General features: G+C 37.2%; 1 protein-coding gene across 2 annotated transcripts in view; it reads left to right on the forward strand.

Moving 5' to 3' along the window:
* Positions 1–13,603, forward strand: part of LOC137387223 (microtubule-associated protein futsch-like) — a 43,703-nt gene that overhangs the window by 7,834 nt on the left and 22,266 nt on the right. For both annotated transcript variants that reach the window (XM_068073562.1, XM_068073563.1), the window contains exons 3-6: positions 917–1,051; positions 3,506–3,622; positions 4,936–5,105; positions 10,504–10,649. In XM_068073562.1, coding sequence (XP_067929663.1) covers positions 917–1,051; positions 3,506–3,622; positions 4,936–5,105; positions 10,504–10,649 — 568 coding nt within the window. The remainder of the gene's footprint in view (positions 1–916; positions 1,052–3,505; positions 3,623–4,935; positions 5,106–10,503; positions 10,650–13,603) is intronic.

Genomic DNA, 13,603 nt, shown 5'->3' on the forward strand with positions numbered 1-13,603 from the left:
CTTCATAATAATTGATGTTTCGCTTTCCTACTCGCTGCCGTTTCCCTAAGGAGAGAGTGCCGGTAGCGCTTTACATCGTTCAATAGAGATATTGATTTAGTTGAATCTGGGTTACCTACCTGAGCTCTGAATATGACATAGCCTGATCTCTGGGTGTATCATTGCGTTTGCTTGAGCACTTCATATCACCGAGTGGGGCTCCTAGTTGGTTTTCTAGACTAGTTGGTTTCTTAAAGGCTACATAGGCCTAAGTATTTGTGGTATTGTCTCTTGCCATTGAATGCCTGTTATGATGAACTGGCACAAAATTTTAGTAGATTTTATCAGAAAGTATTATTGTTTTTAGATTTGCGATTGTTTTCAATGTTTTGAGGTAATCTGACTGCCTGGAGGTTTGGAGATTAAAATTGAAAAAACTTAATCGCAGATAAAACGCTAGAATCAAGCGAAAGTGACATCTCTGCAATGACGTCTATAATTGCAGAGATGGACAATACGCAACTTGACCGTAATAGCCGATAGCAATGATAACAACTGTAGGCGTCTGTAATTGCATTTTCACATGATCTGAGAATTTTAACTGCGATTAAGTTGTCTCGATTTTAATGTTGAACCATCCTGGCAGTCAGATCACCTTACACGTGAAAAACAATCGCAAATAATAGAAAAATACCGATACTTTCCGCTCAAATCTACTAAAATTTTATGGAAGACCATCTTTAGATGTACTTTACTTTGGTGGCTATTTTCCTTGTTGATTGACCTTTGCTCATGCACTTCATGTTCGAAAGTGAAGCAGAAGCGTGACACTGTGTGTTTGCAAATTTTACTAAAGAAAATGCATGTTATATGTACAATAGCCCTCGGACTGCTAGATATTTCCTTGACCTAGCCTGTTTTTATTGTTTTCATATAGGCGAGCACGTTGTCAAACATGGTAGTGAAGTTTTCCAACTGGAGATTCTTGTGAATCCACGGAGAGAAACTCTAGCAGATGCATTGCGGGTGCTTCTCCTACCCCCGACGAAACATAAACATGTTATATTTGCTGGTAAGGCTAAGTTTAATGCTCATGGTTGATGAGGTATAAATGTGTATTGTTTTGTAGCATGAATATGGTAAAACTCGAGCCAATCTCTATCTTCATAACAAAGGAATTCGGCCAATGATATTAACCCTTATAATTAGTTGTTAGTGCTTGTCAGTGATTCGCTACAAAGATAAAGCTCAATGGCTAATAAATGTGTAATATCCTGATTGATAATTGTTATCAACTATAAAAGCCTAAGGGTGGTGGTCTTGTTTATGTTAGCATTTGTTAGTCACGTATTGTTCCTCAGGCTAACATTCTAGAATTTAATAGTATATATTAGGTTGAGTATCTAGCATCATGTGGCATAGGTCTAGATTTAGTATTCTCAATAAAACTGCCATTCCAAAGGGATTTATAGTTATTAAAAGATCTGCCTTCACCTGTGGCTAGGAACATTGAGGCCTATAATTTTCTATAGGCATTATGGGAAAAATATCTTTCAGTGTGCAAATGACTGTTTTCCATTTTTAAGGATGTCCTTGATAGCAGAGTGACCTGTGTAACAATCATGACCGTCACTTTATGTTACATACTGCAATTATATTAACACTTTGGCTACCATGAAGGTGTGGCCAGGATTCATTTAAAACCAAATTTAGCTTCAGCATCTTTGTTCTGGCTGAAACCTGTGTATAAATCTACCGATTTGTTGAATTGTTTAAAAACGTTGTTTTCCTGTTTTAATATTTTAAGTAATTTAGTCATTTTAACAGTATTCAATTAAAGAAAAGATTTTCACAATTGTTATTCACAAGACGTTTGTCGTACGCTTATTAAATTTAAGAAATTTGCATTTTTTACAGTTCTAAGAAATCATTCTGATAAATTTCTATGTATCTATTTTGTCAGATTTCAGGTTTGCAGTTGGGATAATTTCTCTTTGGGATAACTTTCAGTAACTTTAATAGGGTTGGTATCTTAATATACGTAATGGAAACAGGTCCTGCTGTTAGTAGAACTATGGATGCTCTCTTATTGAATCTCATGCTATTAGATGGCATGATAAGGATGTCAAGGCTGCTGCTTCCAATTCTTCCTTTTTATAGACGGCTATATATCGTTGTTTCAATGGTTTAATCATCAAATTTATAGCTATTGCTCTCCAACACTGGTTTAAATGTTATAAAACCAGTGCAAAACAGAAAATATTATATCTTATTCGCTTTATACCCTTATATGGAGTAATGCTAAGGGAACTGGAAATTGATGTCGAAATACGTCACATCTTGTTCTGTGAATTCATTGCTAAATTCTGAATTACTGAGTGAGTGGAACAGACAAATTTAAAAAGTTGGTAATCTATGTCTGTATGCATAACTTTCTATTACCTTTGGTAGTCATCAACCAAATGAGGTTTTTCATTACAAAAAGAAAAACTGAAAAGATATATCAGGAATTATTGAGCGAGTCAAACAAGTGTTTTAAAAGTTGATGATCCATAAGTATTGCGGAAGAGTCAGGATAGTGAATTGTAGGTGGTAGTAACAGAAGTTTATAAACTGAAATATATGATGGTGGATGCAGTATGTTGGTGTCACGGAATAGAAAATGATGTTTTTCATATGTGTAGAAGGATAAATACAAATATTCTGGCCATAGTTTACGCAGGATTTTGAAACTTGCAACACAAATACAGAAACGAGCAAGTTTGGGACAAGGCAGTATGTTCAAAGGTTCTGTGATGTGATTAGTGAAGTGTGGGAAGCTAGAATACTGATCTCTAATAAACTATATTATAATCGTGTTAGATCTTCTGTAGCTGGTAGGTTATTTTGGATTGTAAGTAACTTAACTCAAGTGAGTAGCACTTTCATCTGGGATCAGAGCACAGTTTGGTCTAGAATGACTCGTGTTTTACAGCTTTCGATTACTCAACTACTAGCTTTCATTGTAGCATTGGCTCTCGGCAGCATATCTTTTTCAATCTCTAAATCGGCAGCATTCCTCTCATCCATCGCCAGAGGCAGTGTGGCATCATCAGCTCACAGCTTGATAGCTGAGGAAATTGCTTTTGCTTGCCTCTGAGATAACTGCTATGATGTAATTTCGAATTAGCGATCTGCATCTTTTATTGTGTTAATGCTTCTGTTCAAAATGGTTGCCAGTTTTTTATACAGGCAACTGAAATCCTCCAAAGTTCTTCAGATATTTATACCCAAAACTGATATTGCTAAGGGCAGTCGATGGTCTAGATGTTTCAATTGTATTATAGCTTAGCTACTATTCTGGTAACCCGTGGTTTGCTAATTGGAGTGCAGCTATAAATACGATCAGCGTTTGTATACTAACAACTTGCGTACTGCTTCACATTATACATTTTTGTGAGGTCCTTTCATGTCAGGACATTTTAAACTACGATCCGTGCCAGCTGTTAGCACCTGTTGGAAAAATGGTACAATTATGGACTTGTAGGCTACAGCTTCACAGGCACTGGAGACTGGATACTGCAGGATGGCACCTGGTCAGCTGATGACTTTCACAGGATCTGCAAACAGAAGGATGTGGAGCTCGCTCTAAATGAACAGACTGGTATGTTTAAACTGTCCCAAAATGTACAGAAAGGTACGTTTGAGCTGTCTCTAAATGTACAGAAAGGTAAGTTTGATTTGTCTCAGAATGTATAGCAAGGTAGATTTGAGTTGTCTCCGAATGTACTGGAAGGTAAGTTTGAGTTGTCTCAGAATGTACAGAAAGGTAAGTTTGATTTGTCTCAGAATGTATAGCAAGGTAGATTTGAGTTGTCTCCGAATGTACTGGAAGGTAAGTTTGAGTTGTCTCAGAATGTACAGCAAGGTAGATTTGAGCTAGTGTAATGGAGTTGCCAGCCATTTGTATAGCTTGCTTTGCCATTGCCATGTTTTTACCATTTTTATGTACTTTCTTATGACTATTAACTTCTACATGTAGTATTTCCGGTAGCGAACTCAGTTGTGGATAAGGAGACAACAGTATGAACCATCAAGTCTAGGAATTATGGTCGTTCTTGTTTTATTACAGTCTCCAGTCTGTTGCTCCTTTCTCCCTGCGCCTGTTTTGGTTGTCTCTCCAGCAATAACCACCTTGATCCTGATGTTTTTTTGCAGTCTACATTTGCGAGATGGCCTACATAGCCGTGTTATTACGTTACGTCATGTTGTTGTGTAGAGGCAGCTGACAATATGGTAATCATAGCTTAATTGCCAGATGTTTGTTGGAAGCTGGTAATGAGTATTGGCAGCGAGCACACGCAATCAGTAGTTACTAGCTGGTAGCTATCCGTCTAGTCTCAACTGACGCGGCCTCTCAGCAACGATTGTTACAATAACCCCATCAGCAACAGAAATTGAAGTTTTCGACCTTTTGTGTTTTTTATATAAACAGTAATTAATTTTGTTTGTATTGAGTTGATTATTTGATTTCTTGGTTAAATATTTATTCATGGGTTTATTCTGCTAGGACGTTGTATGTGATTGCTACTCCATCTCCATCAGACATACCAAGAGTGAATGTCACTTAGTCATCTTGTTGCTGGGTGTACAACAACGTTTGTTTATCTATTGGCTGGTAAAAGGTGCTGAGTGTTGCTACCTGTGGATTTCATGTGCCCCCCCCCCCCAGAGAGCCACATGAAACAGTTATATTACTCTATGTACAGCACTGAGCTCTCCACAAATATGACTCAATTTATTTTCTTTTTTACCTGCCAACTATTTATCTTTTCCTTTTTTACATGCCGACTATGTATCTTTTATTTCCTTTTTTTACTTGCCGACTATGTCTTTCAACAACATTTTCCATTAGCTATAATCTTCAATCATTCCTCTCATCATTATTCTTCTTCCACTTTATAACATTTTTTGCAGATTCCACCCTGACCATTCACCAAGGAGCAGCCTGTGGCCAATGGACCGAAGAGAAGATGCAGAAGTCTATAGTAGGTCAAAATTTGCGAGTGTCAGTCAATCCTGAACAGAGGCTAGACAATCTCGACACAGTTATACAGTTTACCACGTATCTCTCCTGCTTTGTCAAGGTAAGACGATTCTATGGTCATTTTTAAACTATCTATTTTGATATTAAGCATGGAATAGCCTACATCTGTTACAAATTATCTAGACCTTACTATTCTCTAGTATGAAATTAGTCTAAACTTTAGGAAAAAGTGCATAATGCTTCCTCCTATTGGGTATATAGTGGAATGCGCTGACAGCAAAAGTGAATAGGAGTCGTATAACCAGTTTATGTACTATAATACTGAGATATTAAATAGTATTATATTTAATATTATACGGTAATATTATGCGGTAAAACTAAACCATTTTTTACTATTGCCTTTGCATATGAATCCTCTGACACCCGCTGCCAGATTTGACTAACTGTCTGACTTTGCACTTGTAGTACTTTCTACCTTACATCATCCACAGTTTCTCAGAGAACGGCAGTCTTGTAAATAAAAGAGCGATAGATCAGTAAAAAAATAAAATGTAAAAATATTAAAAACTAAAAAATATTTGAGTTAGTTTAAACTTTCCAAGTTAGATCAAATTATTGCTGGTACCTCTGTCATCATCATCACCTCTGTATCACCTCTACCTCTGTATCACCTCTACCTCTGTCATCACCTCTACCTCTGTATCACCTCTACCTCTGTATCACCTCTACCTCCAAACCTATGTAATACCAGACTTGCATGTCTATCTGCAGATCTCTAAGGTCACTCTAAGGTCAAGTAACATTAAAACATTTTTTATTGATCACTTATTTATCTTTCATGTTCTTTAGCGTTATGTTTAATCAACACTGTGATTTTCAAGGGATAGGCTATTTTAACCACAAATTGCAGGTTTACGTACCGTACCATAAGCAGCAGGTTATGAAGCATATTAAATTTGTATGTAGTGGTTTAAGGTTAGTTTTTGGAACTAACTCAATAAAGTGATTTGGCATAGTTCGTTCGACCTGAGAAATGCAAAAAAAATGCAGGAGTCATTAAAAGGCTGAATGAAAAAAAGTACATTTGAAGTTTCTTATTTCAACTCTTCCATTCACATTCAGAGCAGCCTTATTTCAGTATCAGACTACCAACCATTTTAGCTAATTCTATCATTAGTAATTGGTTGAGAGCTAGTGGGTGGACAAGTCTTCTCTCTGTTGACAATAGTCATGACAAGTCAGTCGTGGCAGCTGCCTTCATACGTAATTATCTTCAGCAATAGACAATCATCTATTCTCTTGACGCTCGGCCGTAACCCTGACATCTTTGCATGAATGCGAGAAGAAGTCATACCTTCCCATGAGAGTTCTAGCAGCACTAGCAGGCAAACAAACAGCCCAAGGCCCTCTGTCTCGCTAGCAAACAAACAGCTCAAGGCTGTGAGAATGTTCCATTCATGACCCCGTGTCTCAGCTGAGCCTCAGTAGAAGATCATACAATAGGTCACTGATGCTAGAAATCTATCTGTCCCAGAAGCCACACAATTTTATTCTTTTTTGCCCATTTCTCACGTATTAACCGACTTTTCACACCGATACTGCCTCTGGTGAATTGTCAGCTTACGTGGTTATGTAGAAGCTTACAGGATTCTGTACGTAGTTGATTTAGCTGCTCAATTTTAATGACTGAAACAGAGATCCGTGAAGTCAAACCACAAAAATAAACAATTATTTTGTAAACTTATCCTTGTATTTCTTGAAGGACATTTTTTCCTTTGCAGTCAAATGTAGGATTTACTAATAGACAAGACTATTAGTAAATCCTACATTTTTTATCTTTTAGTAGCAAACTCGGCAGTATACGAAGAGTTAATAGTATAAACCATTAAGTCGAGGAATCCTGGTCATCCTTGGTTTGTTTCGGTCTCCAGTCTGTTATTCCCTTCTCCTTGCCTGTTCTGCTTGTCATTCCAAACATTTTAGGATTGGCATGCCAATTATATATGCAAATCCTTTAGGATAACGATGTTTCAAGAGAACCACCTTGCCTGTTCTTAAGGTAGCTACACGTCCGGTCCTATTTCTCAATGTTTTCTTTATACATGTAACATTATTATATTATTATATATTATATTGATTAATCGGGTTAGATCGATACATTCATTGCTATTTTCAACAATAATCTTTTCCTGTCTTTAGAAAATTATTATGTTGAGCTTGCAATTTTCAGTACTTTTTAAAAATGTGAAAAATGTATTCGGCAATTAACTAATTGGCCAATGATATGCGAGCAATGTACAACTACACCGGTGCAGTAAGTGTGAAAATAATGACCTTTTTACAAGCTCAAGCATTCAACCATCACATGCCCTAGCATTCACCTGTCACATTATACATGCAACTTCATCCAACCTCTGTAGCGAAAACTACAAGGATGTTTTGAACTCTTATTAGCTTCGCTCAAAATGCGTCGTCTCATCACAATCATGTACATGCTATTTCAAAATGGCATCCTCACTTTTAAATTCGTTGAACCTTTGATTCGAAATGCACCGAAAGATGAATACTGCAGCTCTGTGACAAGTTGGAAGCATTGAAATGTTTTAAGCGGCTAAGAGTGAATGAATATTCAACTCTAATGCATATTGATCTGTGCTCTACCTGCTCTTTATTCTCCACCTGATCAGCCTTTCATAAGCTTCTTCCAGCGTGAGTGCATCTCAGCGGAAGCTGGTTAGAGTACTTTTGTTGTCTCCTGCTTGCCTTTCATCATCGCTCTTGGCGCTCGATACGGTCGATGAATTTCCAACAGAAATAGAAAGGAATGCTTGCGGTTGTTTGTTCCGCGGATGCTCGGGGACACAATAGTCGACACTGTTAAGGCAGAGCTCGCCGGTATGCCTTCGCTTACCAAGCTGATGTCATCATAGACCGTTTCCATGACACGGTAATTCAGCAAGTCTGCATCATCCGCAAACTGGAGAGGACAAAATTCCATCAGTGAAGCGGAGTTGTGTTACTCGCAAACTTTTATTGAATGTTTCGCGCTTGCGAAAGATGGAAACGGCGATGATGCACCAGAAAATGCGCACGTTCTTCCATTTTAAACATTTTTCTCACATCAGATGTTCCTATTTCGAAAGTGCGTTGCTAAGCAAGATAAAAGTGCGCCGATCTGACCTCTGGCATAGAATTTTTAACAAAGGGTCCGCGTTATTCTGTAACATGTGAACATCCATTAAAATACTATTTGCATAGTAACACAACTCCTAATTCACATCATCCACACAATGAAAACAGTGATGGCTACATTTTAATATCCAATTTAATAAGGATAGATTAGTTAGCAGAAATATGTCTAGTTTGAATGAAAATGGAACTGGGAAAGTAAACCAGGGCTAGTAAACTTATATAATACAAGTTAATAGTTGATGCCTATGTTCCACCAAGGCAGCGGATCTGTGTCACTGAGTCATCACTATCTACTGTATGTCAGTGTGTCAACAGCTCGGAGAGCTAATATAAGTCCAAGTGGGCCCACCCATTTCCTTTTCTTAACTCCACTTATTATGAACTTCCTGTCATGGATATCTGTCGGTAGAAATTGACTTGTGAAAAAGGTCACGTTAACTTGCATACACTTGTATGAAAGGTCTCCCTGGTGCTTCTTTACGTGTGCCAATGGTTAGCAAAAGTAAAGGGGTAGGTTAGCAGCTAACCCCCATGCATGGATCTGGCGCAAAGTCCTTCACAGTATTTAACACAGATTTTAATCCCTTTTTATTTGTTGGTCAGATAACCTTCATGAAGATGGTAGATTCTGCTATTTGGAAAAATATGCTTTATTCTACATGTGCATGCTCGTGTCTACTAAAACATAGACAGACACTTGTTTAAATAGACATGGGTTAGTATACATAGACATGTGCTAGTGTACATAGCCATGCACTAGTTTACATGGATATGCACTAGTGTACATGGATATGCACTAGTGTACATGGATATGCACCTAACGTGTACATAGACATAGGCTAGTCTACATAAACATGGGTTTGTATTCATAGACATGGTATGTCATAGTTATCTATAAGTATTGTTATATAGGTCAGATGGTCTGTAATTGATAGAGTGTACCAGCTGTAGATATAATAAGCTAACAATAACGATTAGGTGTCTCTCGGGGATATATATATGAGTATAATATAGAGATCAATAATATACAGTCTGCTCTTGTGCGCTACCATTTCTCTAGTCACCGGCCTTTTTACTGCTCCACATTGTCCTTGTTCCCGTCTCATTAGGTTTCAATCAATCTTTGTTCTTATGATAAAGACATGATGGAACAGCGAAGTTTTTACTTTGTAAAAATATGCTACTCAAATAATATATGTATTCGATTGAAAGTATGTATGGAAATAGTTATTCGAAAGGTTATTTTTACAAAAAAATTGATTGCAAACAACAGCGGTGTATTTATAAATAGCGGGTCTTATCTGACATTTACCATATTGTTCAGTACAGTTATGATGTAACGCTCATTTAACCTTCAGAGGTCAAGCGCATCAGTAGTGCGCGGATGATTTAATTCTTTGAAATCATCAGATACTAAAACTCCAGTGGAAATTGAGACAGTTTGAAATGTTAGGAACACAAGTAATTCAGAGATGACCAGATCATAACTTTATGCGTTAGCCCTGTGTTTAATTTCTGAGTCCGGGACTCCTAACAAGATCCACTTTGTTATTCTCTAAAGTTGTCTCCCTCTACCTAGATAATCTCATGAATACTATGGCTGGTCAGTATGTGTGTTGTCTAGGTTCTAAGTGGTCAAAAACTGACATCTCTAGCTTCAGAGTAATTTGCTTCAAACTACTGCTATTTTTATTACTTCGGAGAACAATAGCAATAAGTAAGCTAATGAGGCGTGGTGAGTGATAGTCCTGTAGCTTACATAGATGTAGATGATACCAAACAGTCAGAATTCCAGCGAAGAATAGTCCTTGCGGAAGGCAGCCCCGCTTTACCGTTTATATCGTTTTTTGTCAAGTTTGCTGAATAATTACTTAACAGGATGTTAACCCACAACCTTGAGTACTAACATATATGCATTGAAAAGACAATGTTTCTGTGGTTGGCCAGACAGTATTCATTGTTTCAACCTTGGTAGTGAGTTAGGTACTGCCTTCACTGCAGGTTACTAGTACATGTGATCTACTTAACCTCGGTAGTGAGTTAGGTACTGCCTTCACTGCAGGTTACTAGTACATATGATCTACTTAACCTTGGTAGTCAGTTAGGTACTGCCTTCATTGCAGGTTACTAGTACAAATGAGCTACTTAACCTTGGTAGTGAGTTAGGTACTGCCTTCACTGCAGGTTACTAGTACATGTGATCTACTTAACCTTGGTAGTGAGTTAGGTACTGCCTTCACTGCAGGTTACTAGTATATATGATCTACTTAACCTTGGTAGTCAGTTAGGTACTACCTTCATTGCAGGTTACTAGTACATATGAGCTACTTCAGATGAGTCAGATTGTGGGAAATATAAGGTTCTCCAAGCCGACCCTCTACATATTTCCAGGGAGTCAAGGAGACTGCGCAGTCTTTGGTGTGCATGGATTCAACATGCTCTTAGATGGCGGGTGGGTAGAGCCCTTTTTCATTTCTTTCATTTAGAATTTCCTAGGCTATTGTGAAGGCTCATAGATAAAGGGGCAATATGAAAAGGCTAATGAGGATGTCACACAAATCTGTATGAAATGTTGCTGCAAAAAAGATTATTAAAGCCAGTGGTGTCTTAATTACAATTGGGATCAACGTCATAAAAATTAGTCTTACTGTTTGTATTTGTGCTGCCTGCTGACTGTATCCGGGTAAATGTAATCAGTTATTAATACTTAATAATTAATATTGATTAATTAATACTTGATATTAATACGGGATGTGTTATTCTATTCATTTAATATTAAAATTATTATTATTCATATTACATATGATTGAGTTTTAATGAGTCATCGTATGTTGAATGTTTAGTGTTATGAGAGGTTCTGTTTCTTTTTGATAAGCCAATCATATAGAATTTGGTTTTTTTGAAAACAAATTGTTGGAAGGAAATATTTGTTAGTTACACAGACCTGGACTATATAGTTTATTTCACATAAGCACTCTACGTGTACTTGCATTCCGTATTATTGCCTACATCTCAGTTCACACAAGTATTTGAACAGTAAAATTTCCATAGAAGTACTATCTAATATCAACTATGAAGAAGCCCAAGTTTCCTGGATTTTTATTAACTCTTGCTTGTGAAGGTTTGGTGATGGAGGTGTGAATGATTAATGTACTTGCCTTTGTTTAGTTTCTCATTAGAGTTGAAATTTCGTCCCGTCACGTCCCGAGTCAATAAATTGTTAATTTAGTTGTTTAGCTTGCCCAGAATCCTTTGCAGATGAGCACCTGCTGAAGAGTGCTATGGAAGCTGGACAAAAGGCTGTTGAGTAGGCGGCTGGCTCTCATCTTACGATACACGATCTTTGTACACAACTCGTCCACTTGTGTAACTCTATTGATTTTCCTCTCGGAATAAAATAAATGTTGGGCAGGCTGAACAAATAGCAGCATGACAGATGCTCAAAAACTTGCGTGACAGGCGTGCTTCTGAACTATCTGCGATCTTTCTGTATTTCTCGCCATATTCATATACCCAAGGACACTTATATTTCGCTAGTATTTAGTTTTGTGAGTAGCATACAGAGTAAAATTTCGCTGCAACTTAATTTCGCATTTTTGATGAGTGCGAAAATATAGTGATATGAAAATAAATGCAGTGGAACAAACATAATTAGATTCCTCAAGTTCGGTTCACCGGTAAAAGTTTTTACAATTTAGAACTACAGTAATACTTCAACTTACGAGTGCTCCAATGTACGAAAAACTTGAGATACGAGCCAGCTTTTAAGCAAGTTTTAGCACTAACATACGAGCCATATTTGAGATACGAGCACGTGAGTCAGTTGCCAAGTATGTCGGAGGTGTTTTATGACAAGAACATCAATCTGTATTTTTCAACTGCACATGTTATACTTTTGTACCGTGTTTTTGTGCACGCTTTTCAGTGCAGAATTATGTGAATTAAAAGTACTGTGCGTAGACCGAAAGTTTGCCAGTAAAATGAAAAATAATGCAAAGAAAAAGCAAATGATAACAATTGATATTAAACGGAAAATTATTGAAAAATATGCGAAATGTGTATGCATGATTGAGTTAGCTCAGCAATATGACAGAAATACATCCACAATTATCAAACAGAAGGATTATATTCAGGGCATTTAGCTCGCAAAAGTACTAACCCAAGTTCCTAAACGGCGCGGCGATCTTCACCACCGCTGATGGAGAGACTGCTCAGGCATTGGATATAAGATAAACAATTGGCCGGGGACAGCGTAACTGAAACGACGCTATTTAAAAAGGCCAGTGCTATCTATCAAAACTATAAAAATAGACATTCGGACAAGTTTGCTAGTGGTCGTGCGTTAAACCTTTCTGACGACACCTGGGTTCGTCCTAATCGCGACATGTTGAAAGGGCGACAAAGGCAAACGTCCTTAGATAGGTTCATCTTAAAACGGCCGGCTAGTCGTGAAAGCGAAACAAAGGAAAAATTAGCTAACTAGAGAGAAACTTCAAACTATGAACGCCGAAGAAATTTTAATTACGTTAAATTATAAATGAAAGTTTGCTTTTAGATTTGCTTCTAAGTGTTTGTCTTTTAAGACTTTGATAAAATCCAAATTTATCAAAGTCAACTGTTGTAATGAAGGATAACTTATATATCTCTCTCTGGCAAATGCTGGCGTTAGCTGCTATTGTATGTATTTAATTTTACATTTTAATTTAACACATTTCCTTGCATTATTTTTTATTTGTTGCGTTTTGAAAGCAAGTGGTAAGTTAGGACAATAACCAACATGTTCTTTCTGTTACAATATCTTGTTTTGAGTGTTTTATTTGCATTTTACAGAGTATGGAAACCAATAAATATATATTTAATTGTTCTATATATAAATAAATTGCACCAACATGCGAGTAAATTGACATACGAGCTCAGTCTCGGAACGCATTAAGCTCGTAAGTTGAAGTATGACTGTAGTTTGTAATTGTGAACCGCAGGTAGAATTGTGTGGACGAGCTCGATAATGCAATTTGATCGCTTGCTGCCATTTGGTTTTTGGACTAACAATGAACAAAGCTATTTAATTCCACGTTTTCGCTCGTTCGTTATGATAGTTTAGTTTCGCTCATGAAATTTTCGCGAGAGGATGACTTCGCGAAAACGCGAAAGTTAGATGAGGCGAATACATAAGTGTCCTAGGGTAGTGTGAGAATACAAATAAAAGAGAGTTGTCTTTTCACGACTAGCCGTTCAATGGAACTGGCAAACGGTAACTAGTGAGAGTTCTACTAAGCTTAATGTACAAGTTGAAGCAGTTGTCCTACCATGACAGTGGAATGGCAATAGTTGAAGGTTGTTAAAATCGTAAACTGGCCATATAATCTAGTTTCGCCCTCTCTCCACTTTAAATCTTGTAAAGTGCTT

Source organism: Watersipora subatra, chromosome 2 (genome assembly GCF_963576615.1).
Source record: "Watersipora subatra chromosome 2, tzWatSuba1.1, whole genome shotgun sequence".
In the NCBI taxonomy this organism is placed as follows: Eukaryota; Metazoa; Bryozoa; class Gymnolaemata; order Cheilostomatida; family Watersiporidae; genus Watersipora; species Watersipora subatra.